Source organism: Protopterus annectens, chromosome 15.part0, assembly GCF_019279795.1.
Source record: "Protopterus annectens isolate FY-2018-M chromosome 15.part0, PAN1.0, whole genome shotgun sequence".
NCBI classification, from domain to species: domain Eukaryota; kingdom Metazoa; phylum Chordata; order Ceratodontiformes; family Protopteridae; genus Protopterus; species Protopterus annectens.
This window is the reverse complement of record NC_056749.1, coordinates 93,439,449-93,462,762: the sequence shown is the minus strand read 5'-3', so window position 1 is coordinate 93,462,762 and position 23,314 is coordinate 93,439,449. Positions and strand designations below refer to the sequence as shown.

General features: G+C 37.6%; 1 protein-coding gene across 1 annotated transcript in view; it reads left to right on the top strand.

Moving 5' to 3' along the window:
* LOC122789800 (tyrosine-protein phosphatase non-receptor type substrate 1-like) overlaps nucleotides 1-23,314 on the top strand; it is a 502,255-nt gene that overhangs the window by 314,767 nt on the left and 164,174 nt on the right. The window contains exons 4-5 of the mRNA XM_044057242.1: nucleotides 21,717-21,833; nucleotides 21,926-21,947. Of these exons, the coding sequence (XP_043913177.1) occupies nucleotides 21,717-21,833; nucleotides 21,926-21,947 (139 nt within the window). The remainder of the gene's footprint in view (nucleotides 1-21,716; nucleotides 21,834-21,925; nucleotides 21,948-23,314) is intronic.

Here is a 23,314-nt window from a genome sequence, read left to right as displayed (position 1 = left end):
TACATAGGTTGTTTGATGATTCTTTAATACTTTTTGATTACCCCAAACATTCCCAGAGGTACTTGTCTCTAAATGCCCTATATGCTGAATAAGATCTCCTCTTAGATAGCTATATGAGAAACACCATGCAAGTTCAGATATTTCAGTCTTTCATAACAACTAAAATGTTCACTTCCATGGATGCCCTTTATTAGTTTGTCAGGTGATATTGTACAATGGATCTGAATTGTTTCAGGTTATTTAAAAGTTTGATGGTTTGGTAGCTTGTTCCTTGCCTTGGAGATGGATTCAGAAAATAGTGAGTCAGCATAATAGTTATTTGATTTATTAGCAATAGTTAGTTTCTGAAGAGCTTGGGTATCTACTAGGTGCTTTGTCATTGGATGGGATTAGACAACGAGTATGTTTTAAGTGGATGATGAAGTATTTTGTTTGCTGTCTGTAACTGGGAGAGGGTAATTAGTTGAGGAAGTTCAAGCCAGTTGAGAGTAATGAGTCCATGCATTGGTGGGAGTGGTTTGGGAGGCTACTGATGAATTTACTAATTTTGTTGTAAGTGCTTCCTAGTTTGTTATGTGCAAGAGTTGAGATTTCTGAATATTACTGAGGCATGCAGGAGGGCAGGAAGGGAAGTGGCAGTTATTTTTTACTATGATCACTTAGCAGGTGCTTTGTTCTGTAATGACAGCCTAGTTTGAAGTGTGTCTTTTTGACAGCAGTGTCAATGGCAGGTAAAATTATAACTTGTTATCAATGATAAATCTTAATAATTTTGTGCTGGTGATGTTTACAATTATTTTGTGTTTTTAAAGGAGATAGTATTAAGGTCAGTGCTGTTTTGATGTATGCTTTTGGGAAGGGATAGGTTTATGTTAGCTTTGCTCGGTTTAAGAACAAGTGAGATTTATGTAGTTAGCTTTCTATTGATATGAAAGCCTCCTGTGTGATGGTTTCTAGAGTGAGAAGGTTTGGGAATAAGCAAAGTAAAGTTGAGTAATTAACATGCCATATTATATTGATGAGTTTTGATTCCTTGTGCATGCCACTAATGAAGATTTTGAAAAGTATCGGCCCAAGTATGGAGCCTTGGGTGACTCCTTTAGTGATGAGAAGGAATATGGAGTTGGAGTCATTCCACTTTACAGGGTGAAAGTGGTTGTTTAGGTAGCTGGTGAAAAAGTTAGTTGAGGTAGCTGTAAGGCCTATAAGATTTAGCCTTTGGAGGAAACGTTGATGTGAGGTCATGTTGGAGACTTTTGACAAGTCCAAGGAAAGGGTGGAGATACAATTACTTGAGATTTTACTTTCATTAATCATATCTAAGAACTGTAGCAGTGAAGTTCCAGTGTTGTGCTGGGGTTAAAAGCCATGAATGGTAAGAGAAGGTAATTGGTTATCAATTATAAAGGCTAGGAGTTGCTGATGTATGCATTTTCAAGTACTTTGGAGAGGGGAGGAAGGATTGTTATAGGACAAGTGTTTCACAGCTTGATGGATATGTCACCTTTGTGCAAGGGGATTATGAAGGAAGCTTTCCATAGGGCTAGAATGTAGGTTTCTGTGATGGATCTATTCACTAGGATAGATACATGGTAGCGAATGGTGCCAGCAGCTATACTGAGGTATCAGATGGCAGGTTGTCAAGAGCTATTGTTGTGGGTTTCAGTTTTTTAATTCATTTTCTGATGGTATTTGGATATTTGTTAGGTTGAGTTTGGAGATGGTTCTATGGTCTGTGAAGTTTAAGTGGGGTGGGTATAGATGGTTATAGGTTGAGTTGGGGTAGATCTATGGTCAGGCATTAGGTGGGGGTGGGTATGGGTTGTTGCAGTTTCAGTTAAGTAGAGTACTGGATATAAAGTGATTGTTCAGTTTGTCTGCAATGTCCATGCTGATTTCAGATGGGAAAGGATTTGAGGTGGGTTTTCTACCTGGTTTTAGGAGGCTGTTTAAATTTTGCCAAATTATTTTGGGGTTTCTTGTATGTGTGGTTTGGTTTGTGAAACTTGTGCCTTTATATGGTTTCTGAGGCACTGGTATGTATTTAAGGTGTCACCGGGTCCTAGTTTTGTGCCATTGTTTCCAGCATTGTTTCTGTCTCTGTTTCTCATGAGTTCTTTAATGTGATGCATTAGCCATGGAGCATAATTTATTTTCACCAATTAATATCTCACTAGGGTTTGCTGGTTAAGTATGGTTAAAGAGTTATTGAAGAGACAGACAGCTTCATCTGGAGGTAGATATTTCAGGGGTCACAAGCCACATTGTTTAAGGTGTTATAAAAAACTGATTTATCAAAATTGGTTAAGTTTCTTACTGACTTGAAGTACAGGGGTTGGGGTGGCTTGTGGTATTCTCTGTTGATGTATATGGGATGATGATTGCTGAGAATGTTGGAATGTTGATCTGAAGGTTTGAGAAACAAACTCCAAATTTGACAGGGTCCGACAATGAGCCATTTGGTACACCATTGTTAATGTTTTGCTTTCAGAAGCAGCACCTGTAACTATAACCACCAGGGCTCTGAAAGACAACCAATTAGCTATCCACTGCACAACATACACATTTGTATTCAGGTTTGCAAATCAGTCAGTAATGCCTGAATAGGGAATAATGTCAAATGCCTTAGCCAGGTCCAGATATACTGTAAATAAAGTGTAACCAAAATCCACTGTTCAGTTACTTTATAAAATAATGTAAATCCAAAAATGTCCGACAGAAAGGACCGAAAACCAAAGCAGTAATTAAAAACTGGTAATTTATTTCACGACAACAGAATGAAAAATAACATCAAGTGCTTTCGCTCGGTTAATACTGAGCTTTATCAAGATACAGACATATTGTAATCTGTTCTTTAAATATTTGATTGTCAGTCACCTGATGTTGCAATTAGCACAATTGTTTATCGCTTTTGCAAACTTTGTAAAATAAATGAGGTTAAAGAGGCAGGGCCTTCCCTTCACAAAACCATTGTTAAGAGTCCAGGGTTAAGAGATTTTCAATATCCACAATAACTTGTTTTGAGATAATATGTTCTATAAGTACATATAAAACTAGTGAGACTGATGTATCTATAGTTACCTAAGTCTATAGTTGCACTACCCTTATGTAACAACATTACAATGGCTGCTTCCAGGCATCAAGAGTGTAACTCATGGAAGAAGCATAGATTAAAGAGGTTACCTGGGGATCATATAGGCTATATTTGGTACCGATAATCAGGCAACCCAGTATGTTATCAATGCCCAGGTTAAGAGGACTGACAGGACTTGTTCCGTAGTGACTAATAATAATATTCTGTATGATTATTGTTATTCTCCTTAAAGTTCTGCATCCAAAGTCCCAGTCTTTCTTTTTTTTCTTGAGCTTCCCTCTGTTTCGTCATCACCCCTTTCCACTTTGAATTATAGGTTTCTGCTTGTGCTATGTATAGGAGCCTTAAATGTGTAGCTCTGAAATGCCCGTTCAAATCTAGCAATCCCAGTCCTCCTTGTTCTACTGAAGAATCAGCTTATCCCACTTGACTCTTGCCATCTTCTCCTCCCAGATAAAGTCCTTCAGCTCTTTATTAATTGCTATCCACAACTTATCCTCTGGTTGATTAAAATATGCCTCACCTGTGTATAAGACACTAAAACATTTTTAACTGTTTTTATCTTACTATGCATATCCATATAACAGAGCTTCCAATTTCTCAGTTTTTGCATTATCTTTTGTTTAGTCTCTTCCCACATGTCCTTAGCTCCTACACTGGAATCATTTTAACCCATACTCTTAAATACTTTATTTTATCATGTCCCTATAAATATGGATATTGCTGAAACAATTCATGTGTGGGTACATAATTTACTGTTATTTCCTTTGTTTTAGCTTCATTAATTTTGTATCCCAAAAAGATTTGAAACTATCAAAATGTTCCACAACACTGTATTATCCCTTTCTGGTTTTATCAGGTATAAAATAACATCATCTGCAAATACAGCAATCTTTTATTGAACTATACCAATTATAGCCTAGAATTTCTGAGTCCCTTATTTTCTTTGCCAGTGGTTCTAAATATAATGAAAATAATAATGGAGAAAGATGACATCCCTGCTTGGTCCCTCTGCTCAAGCGGAAATTATCAGAGAGGAACCTATCCACTTTATTTTTTACCTCTGATCCCTTATATATCCTCTTAATCAACCTTATAATTTTATCAGGGAATGCCAATGCTTCCATTGCCATCCTCATAAAGTCCTAGCTTAATCTGTCAAATGCTTTCTCTGCAACAAGACCCACCGACAGCAGTGGTATTTTCGTACATTCTCCTTCCATCTGGATCATCAGTGTATGTTAATGTTGTCAAAGGTTTGCCTCCCCTCCACAAAACCACATTGATCCATATCTGTCTATTTTTGGCATCACTTTTGCCATTCATTAAGCTATTAAAGACATAAATACTTTTTAATCATGGTTTAGTATTGAAACGGGCCTGTATGAAGCTGGATCTGATGGACATCTTTAGGTATTCCAGCTACCACCACTTTCTTCTAGGATGTTGGTATTTCTCCTCCTCTTAAAATAATGTTAAACAAAACCTTCCAGATCTTTATCAGCTTTTTTCCCTCCTTGCTTTCAAACATCCACAGGAATACCATGTATTCCTGGAGACATTCTTGTGTATTGGTTATATATCATCATTTTTATCTCATCTTCTCCTATGCTATTATTAATTGAGCCTTGTCTACCTCTAACCTTTGTGTATTTAATTCTTCCATAAACATTTCCATTTGTACCGTTTGTTGATTTCCATATGTGTCTGCTTTACACAAACTTTCATAGAATTACTGAAATATTTCTAATACCTCTATAGGATCTATTGTTCTTAGTTCCAAACTTTAGTTTGAGCAAATGAAGAGGGCAAGTTGGTATTATACACAGCATAGCTAGCCACCCCCAATATGTGCCTCTGCTAGCATATTATAAAAAGAGAATGAGAGAAAATGTTAATATTCTAATTAATTTTACATGAATGCAAATTAGCCTTTAATGCCAAGGCTTAACCTGAGTTAATACAAACAGGCAAGTTACTACAACGTGCCTCACAGCTAACACTCCAATCTGGTTGCCTGCCAGCATATTAACAAAAGAAAGTATTCTAATTTATCTCATACAAATGAACACTAGCACTAAATGCCAGACTTTAAATAGAACAAAAAAGAGTGCAAGATGCTTTAATCCATACCACTGCAAGCTCTCAACAAAAAAGTCCGGTTGACTTCCAGCAGTTAAAAAAAAAAAAAAATATATATATATATATATATATATATATATATATATATATATATATTTATTTAACACTTGTTGACCGGGAAAGCGGGAAAGTCCGATTAAGTTCCACAGGGCCTATTTTCAGCAGAGGCCCGGGGAGAAATGCTCCAGATGCATGTCTTTAGAATATATATATATATATATATATATATATATATATATATATATATATACTTTCTGTTGCTCATCTGGCCAGGATAAAACAGACGTACAATTTTGGGTTTGGTTCAAGCATCTTTATTATATACAAACACACCAAGATTGAGGATTAGTAACTTAAACTTAAATAAATTTTATAAACAAACTGACTACTGCACTCATACATGTTAATACTCTGGCTGTTCTCTCAAAATAGCACTGCTGTCTGCACGGTGCTCTCTATTTGTAAGCATGTGCCCTAACTTTGAAATGCTTCTTAAAGTTACAACACACGCTCTGTTCTACATCCTCCCTCTTTGAGAAATAAGTCATACACATGACTACATTCATTGACATGCAATTGTATAGAAATGATCCTTTGACATGCAACTACACAGAACTATATATAAATAAAACAATCATGCCCAGGTTGCTGTGTATATTACACCAGGTCTAGAAGTATGACATAATAATTAAAACTGAATTTAGCAACAGTGACTGTCTTTAATGAATGTTCAACTTCAGAGACATTAGGGACATCATCAAGAATGGGAAAAGGTACTGAGACATGTCCCTCAACAAGAACATCTTCTGGGTTGCCGTAAGATCTAGAGTCTGTATCACAGGTACAATGCTGCAATATCAATTCAGACACTGGAAGAAGATTCCTGCAATTTCTCCTGTAGTCTATACCCTCAGATTCCACAAAGTAAGATCTCAGCTCAGCACATATACCTCTCACTTGACCAATTTGATCAAAACTTTTTGTCGTTTGCATCCTCACTATCTCTCCTTTCAATGGATTTAGAAATCTGCTTATTTTATCATAGCTGGACTTCTGAAAGGAAAGCTTTTTAAACAGTCTGACTTTGATTGCTCTGGTGTTTTTAGCATTAGGCACCAACAAACTAGAACTGATAGGCAAGGTTGTTCTGGTTTGCTTAGATAGAAGTCTTTGAGCAGGCGAGCCAAGTAAGTTGTTTCAGGCTATATTTCTGAGATTAAGTAAATTCAAGATGATATCAGTATTGTCATGCTTTGACCTCTCTAGTAATTGCTTTGCAGTTTGTACTGCATGCTCAGCCAGGCCGTTTGGCTGGGGGTATTCCAGCTTTCTAGTAATATGGACAAAGTCCTACTATTTTGCAAATTTCTGAAATAACTAACAGGTACACTGGGCACCATTGTCAGAAATAACTTTGTGTAGACTACCATGGACTGAGAAGTGATGTTTCAATTTAGTAATAACAGTACTGGACATTAGGTTAGGTAGCAGATCAATCTCAAACCAAAAATGTTGAAACTCAGAACCAAAGGAAGAAAAAACTGGCTGAGAGTCCAGGCACCACCAGACCAATGTATGACCACCAAAATCTATTTAAAAACTATTTATTGACCAATAAAAGCAAAGTAAAGCGGTCAAGCGCTTTCGTCTTACAAGACTTCATCAGAATTGCTGTGTTACATTGAACCATGTATACTGAAATTAACAGCCATGTGATAAAAAACAACCAATGAACACAAACATTCTTGTGTAATCAAATGTAAAAAACTAATTAAAGAATGAACAGTATTAATGAATAATGAATTAAAAATTGATAAAAAATGGAAATTAAAAGTAAAAAAATGAAAGATAAAACTTGTGACAGATGAATGAGCATATCTGGATATGTGTGTGATGCAAGAAAAACTGTTCACCCCTCCAAACGTTTGAGTTTTAAAATAGGGGTGATGGAACAACATTCATTGAGACCAGGGGGTAAGGGCATCACAAAACAAAATCCAGATGATTTCCTTTTTGTCCAGATGTTCTTCAGTGATGAAACCTCTAGAATCACTTTCAATATAGTCAATCACCACAAACTTGAAGTTATGGTCAGGAAATGTTGAAATATGCCTATAAAGTGCATTAGTTGACTTGCTTCTCCTGATTTCATTAGGATGCTCATAGATTCTTTCCTTTAACATGCAAATAGCCTTGCCAATATAGAAGGCTTTACAACATTGACACAGGGCACTGTATAATAAACCCTTAGATAAACAGTTGAAACGCTTCTTCACTGAAAATTTCTTTTGTTTGATGAAAAATGACTCACATCAATCCTACACAAATGCACTCTATAAGCACTTACACGAGTGCATGGATCATGCTATCCCAAACAGAACCAAGACAATATCCTCCAAAAAAAAAGAAGCCAGTCTGGTGGTCCCCTGCCATAAACAAACTGTACAACAGAAGGAAGAAACTGTTGCAAAAGAGAGTAAAATCCCATGAGTGGAGGAGCTCCCTGGTCAGCCTCAGTAAGAAGCTGAGATCCCTTATAAGATCCTCCAAAGCTAGCTACGAAAACAAAATCGCCACTAAATTCAAGGACAACCACAAAGCATTCTATAGCTATGTCAAGAATCTAGATGGCAACACCCAGATCTGCTCTGAGTTACAGCACAAAGGCATGAAAATTACAGAACCCACTGATATTGCCAACATCCTGGCAGATCGGTTCAGTGCTAACTTTACCCCCCCCTCTCACCCCCTTATAGGACTCATATCTATACAGGATGAATGCAGAATCCCTGTAATCACAACTACGCAGGTAAAAGCTGCACTCTCTAAAGCCAAAAACACACCAACCATGGGACCGGACAACATCCCAGGCTGCGTTTTACATGAACTTCAGAATGAACTGGCTCTCCACTTAAGCACCATGTTCAATAATAGCCTCACATCAGGCTTTGTGCCCACTAAATAGTGCACAGCAACAGTTATCCCACTCCACAAAGGGGGAGCCACCACTGATCCCGGGAACTATCGACCTATTAGCCTGACAAGCCTGGTCTGCAAGGCCATGGAACGCATCATCATGGAACTCATAAACAAAGACATTGGTAACCTCCAAACTCTGGATTCCACCCAGTTCGGGTTTGTGAAAGGCATATCATGCCTCCTGAACCTGAACGACTTCTTTGAGGCTGTCACCAAAGCCATGGATGAGGGTAAGGTGGTTCACACAGCCTATCCTGACCTCGCCAAGCCTTTCAACACCATCCCCCATTCTGGAATTATAGTTAAACTCACTAAACTAGGTATAAATCCCTACGTCACAAGATGGGTTGCCAACTGGCTCACTGACAGAACCCACAATGTAAAAGTTGCAGACTCCAAATCTGACCTCAAGGCAGTGACAAGTGGAGTGCCACAGGGTTCCATCCTGGGACCTCTCCTGTTTGGTATCTACTTCTCTGAAGTACAGGCTAACACAGAAGGCCTCTGGCTGATGAAGTTCACAGATGACTGCAAACTAGGAGCCATAGTCAAGTCCCCAAATGATGTGGACATCCTACAGAAGGGCCTCACTGAGACAGATGCCTGGTGTAAGAGCCATGGCCTCAAGCTCAATGCCAAAAAGTGCAGTGTCATCCCCTTTGGTAAAAGCTCTGTACCCATGAACTAAAACATAGGCAGCAATCTACTTAACACCGAATGCAAGATAAGAGACCTTGGGATCCAGGTGGACAGTAGTCACTCCTTTGATAGTCACATTGCAACAGTAGTCAGGAAGTCCTTCTACGTGGCACACCTCATCATAAAAGGGTTCTCGTCCAGGAAAAAAAGAGGTCATTGTTCCCCTCTACTTGTCACTCATTAGACCCATTATAGAGTACAATGCCCCTTTTGGAATGTACCTCACAAGACATCTGCAGCAGCTGGAAAGACCACAGAAGTACCTCACAAAGAGGATTACTGGCCTCAAACAAATGCCCTACACTGACCACCTCAAATAACTCCAGCTTTACTCTATAGCATATCACCTACTCCGAGGTGATCTCTGCCTAACATATAAAGCTATGTCAAACCTAGAGCTGTTGGACATGCTACACCGAAAGAAACCCCAAACCCTCCAAGCTACATGCTCTAGGGGACCTAAACCTTGTCACCATAATAAACAGGACACACTAGAGGGATAGATTCCTGTCCCAGAGACTTCCTATACTCTGGAACAAGCTACCCATCTATGTCAAGCAAAGTTCTTCATTAGCACTCTTCAAGAAAAATCTTGATGAGTGAATAGGAAATAGGAAATACACCCCGGGGATCACTTCTGTGTCTCTGCTTGACAGTGGCACAGGAAAATAACTTTCTTGGGTGGCGTAAGCTATGGTACCTTGCTGGGCAGGCTTATGTAGGCCCTTGGGCCGATAGCCTAGTACCTACCTATGAACCTATGAATCTATGTAAGATTATGCTGACAATAGTTACAATTATTACATTTAAACATACCAATTGGCCTGTTGGAAAAATCTTGGTCTTTTTTCATTTCAAGAAGGTTTTTGAAAGACCTGCTTTCCCTAAAGAACACCTTGGGTTTGTTCCCAAACAATTCCTTACCATCACAGACACTTGTAACTATCAGCCAAAATGTATTCACCACGTCAATGATGTCATAACTATTAATAGAAAAACTGACAATTAAAGAACGTTCAAATGTAATTCTAGATGTTTGATTGTCCTTACCTACATTCTTAATAGCAATCAGATTCTGATTAGATACAGGGTGAATTTGGAGCAAGGGCTGATAAATACCCTTGTTCCTTTAGTTGCACACTTCCACTTTAATATTTTCCAATAACCCCACAGGGTAACCCCTTTTGCTAAACATATCCATTAATTTGCTTGTCTCTGTGATGAAGGTAGCATCATCCGAGATCATACGTGCAAGACGGACTAAATACCCTTTCACCACCACTCTTTTTTGGAACATGGGATGCCAGCTATCGAAATGCAAATAGGAGTTGCAAAATGTAGGCTTGTGATATATAGTGGAACATAAACAACTCCTAGCATAATCTTTAGTGACCATGACATCCAGATAGGCTTACTATTACCAAAAGAGTGTGTGAATTTAAGAAAGAATGTACTACTATTGGTGTACTCCAATAATTAATTCAATATGATAATAGAATCTGCCCAACTGATAAAAATATCATCCAGGAATTGGGTATAGAATGTCCAACAATTGGTAAAAGGGCTGGTGAACACAAAGTGCTTTTCCCAATGTGCCATGATGAGATTGGCAAAGCTCGGGGCACAAGAAGCACCCATTGCCACACCACTTGCTTGCCTAAACAATTACACTCCGAAGTAAAGAAAACTGTCGTCTAATTCCAGCTCCATGAGTGTGATAGCCATGTTGGTATTGTTGCTGTTCAATAAACCTATATTAAACAAAATACTTTCCAACAAGTCAAGCCCCTCCTTGTGGGGGATAACCGAATATAGGTTTTGGACAGCAATAGTAACCAGGATACAATCATTGGAAAAACTGAGCCCATCGACCCTGGAAAGAAAATCCCAGGAGTCCTTACAAATGTGGGTAACTGCACTAACTGAAGGCTGAAGTAAGCTATCCACGTTTGGCTATATAAAAAGTCTTACTTCTCCCAGCATCTACTATGGGCGTCAAAGGTGGGTTATGCTTGTATTTATGGATTTTGGGTATCCCAAAGATACCCGCTACTACCAGTTGCTGGTGGTGCACATAGTCATAGGTATCTTTGTCAGTCTGCACTTGCATAACCATATCATAAAGACAGATGTCAGTTGTGGAATATGCTATGTTTAATTTGTTTTTGGAGATTTGAGTGTAGGTATCTGAAAACAGTAGTTCAAACATCCTGCTGTTATAATCCTCAGTGTCTATTATAACAATACCCCAGCCCTTGTCTGGCTTCATTACCCTAATTGACCTATTATTACACAACTCTTTGAAGAGTGACTCCTCTGCAGAAAACAGACTGTGTCTTTTATCCAAATTAAACTTGGCATAACATGTTTTCCAGATCTCTCTCACAAAGTTTCTCGAAAATGGCTAGCCAGTTGTTCAATGGGGGGGGGGGGGGGGGTTGAAAGAGCTATCTTTCTTTATAGCCCTATTACCAAAGGATGTTGTGTTAAAAGACTCAGGTTTGAACCAAAGGGCCAAGTTTAACTTATGGGTATACAGTTTTATGTCAATAAGAACTTCCACTAAAGTAAATTCTTTAGCAGGCACAAAACCTAGATCTTTGCTTAATACATTAGCATGTTCAGTAGTAATGTTGGCACTAGAGAAATTGTATACGGTAAAATCCCTATCTGTATTTTGAATACAAATAGGTATTTTGTTGTGTGATGCCCTTAACCCCCCCCCCCGGTTTCAATGAATGTTGTTCCATCACCTCTATTTTCAAACTCAAAAGTCTGGAGGGGTAAACAGTTTTTCTTGCATTCATACATATCCAAATATGCTCATTAGTCTGTCACAACTTTTATCTTTCATTTTTTATTTTTAATTTCCATTTTTTATCAATTTTCAATTCATTATTCATTAAAATTTCATTCTTTAATTTGTGTTTCACATTTGATTATATAAGAATGTTTTTGTTCATTGGTTGGTTTTTATCACATGACTGCTAATTTCAGTATATATTGTGATGGTTCAATGCAACACGGCAGTTCTGATGAAGTCTTGATGTAAGTCGAAAGCAATAGTTTTTAAATAGTTTTTGGTGGTCGTACATTGGTCTGGTGGTGCCTGGACTCTCGGCCAGTTTTTCGGGTTTATATTATGTGATCGAACATTCAGATGTTCAAACACGTAATGATCGATCCCAATTGAGCAAACCGGCAAAATGTTGAACATGTAAACAGAAATCTCCGTAAGGTGAGATTTCCATTTACTGCAATGTAGTGCGGTTTCAGAGTTGGTATATTTAAGTAGTGGGAGTGTGGGGGTGCAGGGGGGCTTGCCCCCTTGCATCAAGCAGTTTAATGGTTTGTTTGGGTTTTTATTTTTTTTGGGCTGTTTGACTTTTTGCCGGTTCGCTCAGTTTGGGTCGATCATTATGTGTTCGAACATATGAATGTTTGATCACTTAATATAGATCCAGTTTTTCAATCTCAAACCAGTTCGAATAAGAGTCTACCAACACTAAGTAATTCTGATTGTTCCACTCGAATATGTCAGTGGCTATTGTTGACCAAGGTAGTTCAAGAATCTGCTTAGCTGAAGTGGCTCTTTTTGCAAATGTGGTTGAGTACTATTGCATACTGAACAAGATGATAGTACCAAATAAGGCCAAAATACTAGTCTTCTCATCCTTTTCTTTTGGTAGCTTCAGAACTTAGGTGGCCACAATGCAAAATCTGAATGTACTCATGTTGTAAGGACGTAAGAACAAAAACTTTAGGACCTTTGAAAATCATACCATCTTCCATCAACATCTTGTCTCTGTAAGGAAAATAAGGTTACACTTCTGTTGGTAGACAAGTTTGCTTTGATGGGCTTCCAACATTGATGAAGTGGTTGAGCTTTTGCAAAATGTGATCAGTCTTTGTTGATCTCTTAGCTCATCAAGTCTTGTGGTAGAAAACTTACACACCTCCATGACATCGAAATCAAAATTTTTTGCATCAAGCTTTTCTGTGGTACTTCTGAGTGATCTGGATAAGGTATCGGCTAGATAATGAAGTTTGCCTTTTGTATAGACCATTTCGAAGTTGAACTTTGGTGATCTGAGCATCATTCTTTGTAGTCTTGCTGGATCTGTATGCACAGGCTTCTTTAAAATAGTGACTAAAGGTTAATGCTCAGTCTCGATCTGAATAGCTCAGCCATGAATTTAATCATGGAACTTCGCACATGCAAACACAATTGCCAAATGTTCCTTCTCAGTCTGAACATACTGCTTGTCAGTTTGTGTAAGATTTCTAGACATATAGTCTACTGGTCTGCCCTCTTGAAGAATAACTGCACCAAGACCAAACTTTGAAACATTACAGGAAAGGATTACTGGTTTGTGGATATCATAATATCTTAATGTAGGTGGACTGGCAATTTTCTGTTTAAGATCATCAAATGGTTTCTGTTGGTGTTCTGACCATGACCAAGCAATATTTTTGCATGTTAGCTCTCTTAAAGGTGCTGGTAATTCACTGAAGTCTGGCATAAACTTGCCCAAATAGTTAACCATACCAAGAAAATGCTGTAAGGCTTGGACATTGTTTAGAGATGGCGTCTCAAGAATGGCTGTTTGCTTGGAAGAGTCTGGTTGTAAGCCAGTACTGGTAAATAAATGACCTACACAAGTAACTTCTGGTTGACTGAATTTACATTGCAGAGGATTGAGCTTTAAATTCACTTCACATACTCTGTCTAGAACTTTCCTGAGGTTTCTGTCATGCTCTACTTCAGCATTGCCTCCACTTAGTAAATCATCTAGTATTGTAGAACACAGAAAGGCTGAAAAAATTTGCTCTATTGCACACTGAAAGACTTCAAATGCATTATTTATTCCAAAAGGCATTCTGAGAAATCTGTATCTACCAAACTGGGTACTGAATGTAGTCAGTAGTGAAGATTTGTGATTAAGCATTACTTGCCAAAATGAACTCTTTGCATCTAGGAAAGAAAAAAAACAGTGGCATTTGGCATGAGGGTAGCAACCTCCTCAACTGTACCCATAGGATGGTGGGGTCTCTTTAATGCTTTAAGTCTCTTGGGTCAATACATATTCTGATTTCATCTGAGCTTTTCTTATCATCAACTACCATGAAAGATAACCATTAAATTGGTTCTGTGACTGGACAAATCACACCTTGTTGCACCATTTTATCTAACTAGACCTTAACTTTGTCCTGCATAGCTGTCAAAACTTTTCTTACTAGTCTGACCGCTGGACTGACCTCTGGATCTAATTTCACAGAGTACACAACTGGAAGTTTGCCTAGCTTGTTTTCAAAAATATCAGCATACTCTGAGAAAATAGCATTGGTGAAACTGGAACTAGAAAATGCGCTTACATGATGGACTTCTTTGGTAAAAGAAAGCAGTCTCATTCTTAAACTGTTTCTGAGACTTAACAATGACTGCATAGGTTTTATGACTACATAAAATTGCAAGCTGTAACTGTTCCCATCTGAATAGCATGAAAGCACTATTGAGCCTTTGATTTGAATCGCTTCACCTCCATAAGCAACAAGCTTCACACAATTGGGCAAATTAAGTTGTTCATCAGCTGTTACTCAAATGTTTTTCCTGACATAAAATTGTACTTTGAACCAGTGTCTGCTTTGAGCTCTGTGGGTTTACCATTGATCAGGACAGTACAAAACACTTTGTTCTTTGCCAACAAATCTACTGCATTAACCTTTTCATCAACCACTGGTACACCATCTACATAGAAAGTAGAGTTGCAGCTTTCTGTTTGATCAACTTGCTTTCTTGAATGACCTTTCTTAATAAATAAATGAGGCTTGCTTGATTTACAAAGTTTTTGAAAGAGGTTCCATTTTTATATACTTGTGGCATTGCTGACCAAATTCTAAACACTTTTTTCTTTTAGACTCGTGATTGTCACCACATTTGCAACAGTTAACAATAAGATTTGACTTGGGTTTTGCTGACTCACCCTAATGCTGCACTGAGCATGTCCATTTCACTGACCTAGTCTTAGAACTTGTTGGAAAGTTACAGGTTCTCCCTGGAAATCCTGCAGGGGCTGCAGCTGCCATGTCCTTAGGCCTATTTCTACTACCATGTGCTGCATGCTGTCTACATTTGCCATAGAGGCTGATGAAACCATCACTTGCAAGCATATTTGTATGCCTTTCTGTAAGCTCATGTATCTAACAAATCTCTATAGCTTTGCTCAGTGTTAAATCACTGTCACATAGCAAAATCTTTCTCACTGCAGCATTATTAACACCACACATGACTGTCTTTTATCACCTCATCTTTTACATCACTAAATCTGCACATTTTAGCCTTGTTTCTCAAGTAAGTAATATAAGCTGCAAAAGTTTCTCCCGGCTTTTGATCTCTTGTATAAAATAGGTGTCTCTCCAATGTAACATTTGTATGGGGGTTACACATTTCTCTAAATTTATGTTCCAAGCAGTCAGGGTCCACCCTTGATTCAGCCAGTACAACAATATGGAAGTTGTCCCCTTCTCCTATATATATTGTTGGTGCATACACAAATGACCCTACTAAATTAAGCAAAATAAATGCCCTTGTATGTGCATCTTTATCAGAAAAAGCTGTCTGTATAAAAATATTGTATTCCTGCTCAAATACTCTCCAATTCTCTGCAATATTATGATCAAACACAAGTGGACTGGGACTGCAAAATGCCTCTGCCATATCAACACACGGTAATAAAAACCCTTGGAATCATGTGCGAACATACACACATATATGCCAGAAATTTATGCCAGAACTTGTAATTATGCCCAATAGCACAAAAGATTCTTTGAAATTACTGCACTTTGTGAAATAAGTCTCCATAGCACAAGAACACTTTTAAATCAATATACTTGGGGAAACCACCCCTTATCAGTGTAAGAAATATTTCAAAATGACTGCACCTTGTGAATGAACTGAACACAGCACAAGAAACTTCTTGAAATGACTGTACTTTGAGAAATAACTGTACAGTGTAAGAAACACTTTGAAATGACTGCACTCTGTGAATAAAACATACGTAGCACAAGAAACTTTTCAAAATCACTGTATTCTAACTGCACTTTTCAAATAATTGTACTCTGCACACAGTAAACTGTTTGAAATAATTGTACTGTAATAAAGCACATACTGCAAATACTTTGCACATTGAAATACTTCAAACAACTCTAGTTACACTTTGAATAGCTTTGGTCAATGTGAAATAGTAGCTCATGTCAAAACATGGTCGTTTACTAAAAAACATGCAGGCACCTTGCTTTTCTATGCTTATATTTCCCTTATATTGTAGTCATTATGCCCATTTGACCTCTTATCATGCTTGTTATGCTTTTCTTGTGCTTGTTTTACTTTTAATATGCTTACTATGCAAATCAGAGGTAACTCTGAACACCCACATACGTATTTCTGATAATTCTATCAAATATGGCGGTTTTGAATATTTTGTTTAATCAATAATGGATTTTGTGCTTTTGTTTCATTAATAATGCATTTTGTGCTACTCATTTGATTAATAATGTGTCTTGTGCTTTGTGAATGCTTCGTATCATTTTCTTTACAAAATAAATAATTTGTGCGAGTATTGGTTACCTGAAGTTAATTTCTGGCCTTTATTTCTTTATCACTTGAACACTGTATCATCCAACCTGCTCAGTGTACCTTCACCGTTAACTCTGCACCTCATGGCTTGAAGAAGTTGCACTCTCTGTCCTGGTGTGGACACCATGTCACTCGTCCGGCCAGGATAAAACAAACAGTTGTGGCTTCGGTTCAAGCACCTTTATTACACACAAACACATCAAGACTGAGGATTAGTAACCTAAACTTAAATAAACTTATAAATAGACTGACTACCACATTCATACATGTTAACACTCTGGCTGTTCTCTCAAAATGTCACTGCTGCCTGCATGTGCTCTCTATTTATATACACATGTCCTCACTTTGAAATGCTTCTTAAACTTACAACACACTATCTGTTATACACTTCCCTTCACTCCACAGCCCATAGCCACAGCTAGACAGATGTTATTTCTTTTCATTCACATGCAGGCTTTGTTTTCACTGTCATCTAAATAAATCTTGGGATGGAAAGAAGCATCACTTTAGATCGAATTATTACATTTGTGAGCATTTATATATTTGTTTTGTAAAGAGGCATTTCTTTACTTAAAAGAATAAATGAAAAGCATCTAAGCTGAAGAACTTCATTGCTACATGCTGCATATGCACAAATGATGAGCACTGTGATTATATAGAGGTAAATATTCAAAGTATACATCATTTAGTTTTTTCAAAAAAGAAAAAAAACAAAGATTTAACATTCAACAAGTGAATGTTAAGTTAAGCTTGTTAAGTTTAGCATGTAAGCTATCTAAAATGAGTTAGCTTATGTGTTGAACCTAAGGGAAACTATTTTTTAAAAAAATTCTTATTTTTTATGGCTGCCCATGGATCCCACTAGAGCAGTAGACCCAAGGTAACCACCTGAATTGCCCCTATTGTTATCTAGCATTGACTGCATGGAAATGTGGGAGTGGGTGATTGATAAACACATTTTTAAACCAGTAAAAATAAAAGATGGGAGAAGGTTAGTTCAGATTCAGATCAGAATGCAATACAATTGCCTCAATGTTTCTAGGAAAATAAATAGTGGGAAATAAGCTGCAGATAATGAAATATTCCAAATTGGCATTCATAGATATGGAGAAAGCATATATGAAAGTCCCAAGGTCCTGTGATAGTTCAAAGTCCCAGAAACACTGGCGGAATTACAGCAGACTTTATGCAAGGATGCCATGACACAGAGGGCTTTCCAGTAGAAGTGGCCATGCATCATAGTCATCTGTGGGTCCATTTATGTTCATTCTGGTGATGGATTACGTCAACAAACAACATGAGGGGGGCTGATCAATAAAACTGCAGACAATGAGGCATTATGTTACAGAACATCTTGCAGTTTAGACCCTCTTGCAATTAAAACTAAGGGGTGGTCTGATTTAAAAAGACAGACCAGTAGTTTATAGAGTATAGTTGTGGACTTTTTTAAATTCAAAAATGTTAATTAATCAGCAGCTTGGAAAATGGATGAAATATTCTCACAAGACATTATTAGGCTGCCCTTCAGATTTACAGAATGCTCCTTTCCTTGAGTACCAAAATAGCATAATGAATATCTCTATGGTATAAATTAAGTGCTTTAAGCAGTCAGCATGTGTGTTATGTGCAACAAATATGAATACAGGACATAATTTACAGGACATGACACATTTTTGTTGTTTTATTTGAAACTGCTGTATGTGTAAAACAGCTATAAACAGTCTTGTTTTTCTTTCAGCTGTTCCCATTAGGGTTCGCCACAGCAGAACATCTCAACCAATTTCTTCATGTCCTCTGCATCTTTCTCTATCACACCAACAACCTGCTGGTCCTCTCTCACCACATCCGTAAACCTTATCTTAGGCCTTCCTTGTTTCCTCTTACCTGGCAGCTTCATCCTTAGCATCCTTTTCCCAATATACCCAGCATCTCTCCTCAGCACATGTCCAAACCAACATAATCTTGCCACTCTGACTTTGTCTCCAAACCATTCAACCTGAGCTGACCCTCTAATATACTATTTCCTAATCCTGTCCACCCTCATCACACCCAGTGCAAATCTTAACATCTTTAACTCTGTACATCCAGCTCTGACTCCTGCCTTTTTGTCAGTGCCACTGTCTCCAACCCATATAACATAGCTGGTCTCACTACCCTCTTGTAGACCTTCCCTTTCACTCTTACTGGTACTCGTCTGTCACAGATAACTCCTGACACACTTCTCCACCCACTCCATCCTGCCTGTCCTCTCTTCTTCACCTCTCTTCCACACTCACCATTACTCTGAACTGTTGATCCCAAGTACTTTAAAGTCATCCACCTTCACCAACTCTACTCTCTGCATCCTCACAATTTCTCTATCCTCCCTCTCATTCACACACACATATTCTGTCTTGGCCCTGCTGACCTTCATTCCTCTCCAGCATCTCCTCAACCTGCTCCCTACTCTCACTACAGATCACAATGTCGTCTGCAAACATCATAGTCCACTGGGACTCCTGTCTGATCTCATCTGTCAACCTGTCCATCACCATTGCAAATAAGAAAGGTGATCCTTGATGTAATCCCACCTCCACCTTAAACGCATCTGTCACTCCCACCGCAGACCTCACCACTGTCATACTACCCTCGTACATATCCTGTACCACTCTTACATACTTCTAATGCAAAATATGATATTATAATGTTTATGTGAATGCAGGATAGCATACAAATCTGAGATTCAAGACATTTTACAAAACAAGACCCCCTTGCTACTAATTCATTAATAGCTGTATATGGTTATGAAATTATTTCTAGTACAATGCATTTAACTAGTAATCAACACACATGGATTGTAACTCTAAACTAAAATGAGACATTCTGTGCCACAAAGACTGTTGCTTCCCTTCCTTGAGACTTGTTTACCAACTGTTAATCGTGCAGCTGTATGACCAGGGTCTATATCATATAGTTGAAGCTTTAGGTAATTGAGTACCTAAAGCTTGACACCTATACAACTGTGAATGGTCACTTCCGCAAATTTTTTCATAGGGAAAAAATTTTCTTGCCCGTTATTGGGCATCTGCCATTTTCTTCACTGTAGAGCAATCTTGGAGTTGGTATATTTAGTTAGCAGAGGTGTGTGGGGGGACAAATCACCCCACTCAATTAGGGTTTGAAAGTTTTTTTTCTTGTCCAGCTAAGCAATTTTATTCCCTGTGAAAAGTGGCCATTCGCTGTTTACAGCTTTCGATGTTTAGGTGTCGAGCTTTAGGTATTTGATTACCTAAAGCTTTGGTCATCTAATATACAGATCCATATGACCATAGTATTTATTAGTTTAGGATATTTGCCAAACATGGATTATTTCATATTAAACTTCCTGTTAGTTCAAAAATTGTAGTGATAGCAGACCCTACTTCTATAAATGGTGGCTGCACTAAAAATATTTTGGAGAATCAGTGTACTGTAAAAACAACTGGAAATTCAGGGATAGTCATTGTGGAAAGTCAGCAGATAGCATTGTTTCCTCACAGCAAGAGGCTCTCCAGTTTGATTCTTGGCTGGGGTGCCTTTTTTGTGGAGTATGCCTGTCCTCCCTATGTTTGCATGGGTTTCCTTCAGGTGTTCTGTTTCTTCCCCATTCCAATGACATGCACTAGGTGAATTGGACACTTTTAATAGGCCGTAGGTATGACAGTGCATGTGAGTGTGTGGTACGAAAGAACAGCCACCACTAGGCTAGCCACCCAGTGGTGTAAACCTTGCCCTTTAGATGATTGCCACTGTTAAAGTGACACCCTGACCCCATATGTAAAAATGGGGAAAGAGGTAGTGGATGTATGGATGTATGGATGAGAACAGTTACAGTGTCTTTTATGGAATGTTTAGGAGAAAGGCAAGTTCTGTTGAGAAAAACTGAAGAATCAGTCATAGACTTACTGTAAAATCTGGTCTGCAATGGACACTATGGATATAGACACTTTATCAAAAATATCAGGAACACATCTGAGAGAAAGACAGAATGTGAAAATGATACTCACCTGCTACAGAAAGGTCAATCCTGGCCAGTGTATATCAATATATATATATATATATATATATATATATATATATATATATATATATATATATAATATTTTAGTATGAAACTTACTGCTGCAAACTGCAAGAATGTATCCAGTGTACAAGGTTCAAGTTCATCAAGGGTAAACTCCAGTATTTGGTACGTTGTGAAAATCTAATATTGCTTTTAAATGCAGAATGGAAATAATCAGTAATGAAGTTTTTTTTTTTTTCAGCTATAGTCATATACTGTCTTTGGCATCTCTTTGATTATCTTTGAGACTAAACACAAATGGAAACCCCTGTGAAGGTCATACATGCCAGTACACATTACTCACAGACTCTGAACAGAAATTTCAACATGTGATGAGGGATTGGATTGCAAATTTGAGTACAGACAAGACAGTGGTCATGGTAGTAACTAGGGGAAGTCAGAAGAAGCTGGAAACTGAGATAGGATGAACATAGTGGAATAGGTAACAGCTTCAATTATCCACAAGGCAGGAATGAGGAGAAAGGAATTCTGAATGGTTAGGACAACGCTAGAAACTGAAGTACTGCAACCCACTAACACAAAGCATCATGGGGCATGTGTGACAGAAGAATAGTAAGGTGTTCAAAACACTGCTGCGACCAGTACAAGTGCATGGTACAGAAATATGGGTAGTAGCTGAGTATGCTTGAGGTAATGGAGATGACATTTCTGAGAAGGGTATGAAACCTAGCGGATGCTGCATAGCTTGATTTTTTAGCTTAGTTCATTTTAGGGAAAATTTAAAATTATGACAACATGGGAAATAATAAAAGCATCATAACAAGGAAAAAAACTGGACTTGTTTTATTTCATTGTAACAGTATAGCAGATGGATCATGTGGAGCAATTGTATTGAAGAAATACATGTTATAACAGTCTCCTAGATCTAAATAATAAATGCACTGCAAACCTTTTTCTGACTATATTTGTACTAAATATATTAAATTATGTGAAATGGCATTATCTGGGTACTCCAATATGTTTATTATCCCTGTAAAATATTGTTCACAGATTCTTTGATTAAAACAGATTAAAATGTCAGCATTTATTGAAGTCTGTATAATATTATTTCATATTTTTTTCAGATCCTTTTGATGTAGAATTGCCAATTAAAATAGGTGCAGCTGGAGCTGCATGTGGTTTGTTAGCTGTTATTTTTATTTCAACATTTGCAGTTCTTCATCATCGTAAAAGAAAAAAAGGTCTCCTTTCAGTTTTTACTATAATAAAATATGTTTATTATTTCCTTTTTTTTTAAGTAACTCTTGCTTAATAAGTATTTCTGTTTTTCCAGGGAAGAATAACACCACAAACGGGTATGTATGGCACAATATATCATAACTAATTGGATGCATGCCGCTGTAACACTTATACTGGTTCCTAAGTTTAAAGAAAGAGAATTGCTAATGGAAAGATTGCAAATATTTTATCCAGTCAAAGAAATGTTGACAAAATGTTCAAATATATATAATGCAAAAAATATTCAACAAAGATCAGTCAATCACAATTAGTGAATAATATTAACAATAAAAAAATTACATTCAGCAGAAGGTGCACCGTTACAAATGCTATCAAAAATATACCTGGAAGTAAATTCCTTTGTTATGCTTATGTCACTGGTTTAACAACAGGGTGGGTCTTCTAAAGTGTCACATGATAGCAGCTTATGACACACCGGCTCGCTGCCACTTGCTCAAAAAGGCAGGTGTTCTAACTCCCACTTGTCCAATCATGCTTAATTACTTATCCTCCAAGCACCCAACCTTAAACCTAAACCCCCTACCGACTCCCTAATCTTAAACCTTCCATATCCATCTGTAACCCTAATCTCCCCTACCACTCCCTAACCTTAAAACTCTTCTCCTGTTCCCTAACCCTAATCTCCCCTACCACTCTCTAACCCTAATCTCCCCTCCTGTTCCCTAATCCTAAAACTCCTTTCCTGCTCCCTAACCCTAAAACTCCCCTCTCACTCCACAAACCTAAATCCTCTCCCCAGTTGATTCCCTAATCTACACTTCCTCTCCCTCCCCATGGCATTTGCACTTAGCTCAAACAAATATGACTAATGTATTCAGGTAAGGTGCAGTAGCTGCTTGCCTGAACGATATTCACGTTTGAGTGTGAGACACATACTGTTACAAGACAATTGAATCCCTGGCTTTGAGCCTGCAGTATATGAGTATTTAGGTCTCGAGTACTTGTAATAGAACCATTAAGGACAGATGTATGTATTTATTTTCATATTATACATAATTTGCTTTCTCTGATTGCATACAATTTAATAGAGAAGTTCTTAAATTAGAATAAATGTTAACATATTGCTTCCAACAATAATTGTATTTAGTGCAATACTGCACAAGCAGAAGATGTAATTATGTAAAGTGATAGAAAATTTGGATTTGTCTATTTCATTGTACACAATAATATAGATCACTGGCATTTAATTGCACGTAATTTAACTTTGGAGGTGTTTGGTATTAATTTCAGCAACCAGAATTCATGAATATCATCTAGGTGTTAAGGTGAGACTTGCTGTGGCAGGCCATCAATTTGTTTCCAAAATTTTTTTTGTTCAGTCCTGCATTTTATGCAATAAATTATATTCTTAGCCAGTGTCACATGTAACATAATGACAGAAAGAAATATTTTTTAAAACTCTTTATTAAAATAAGGTTCACAT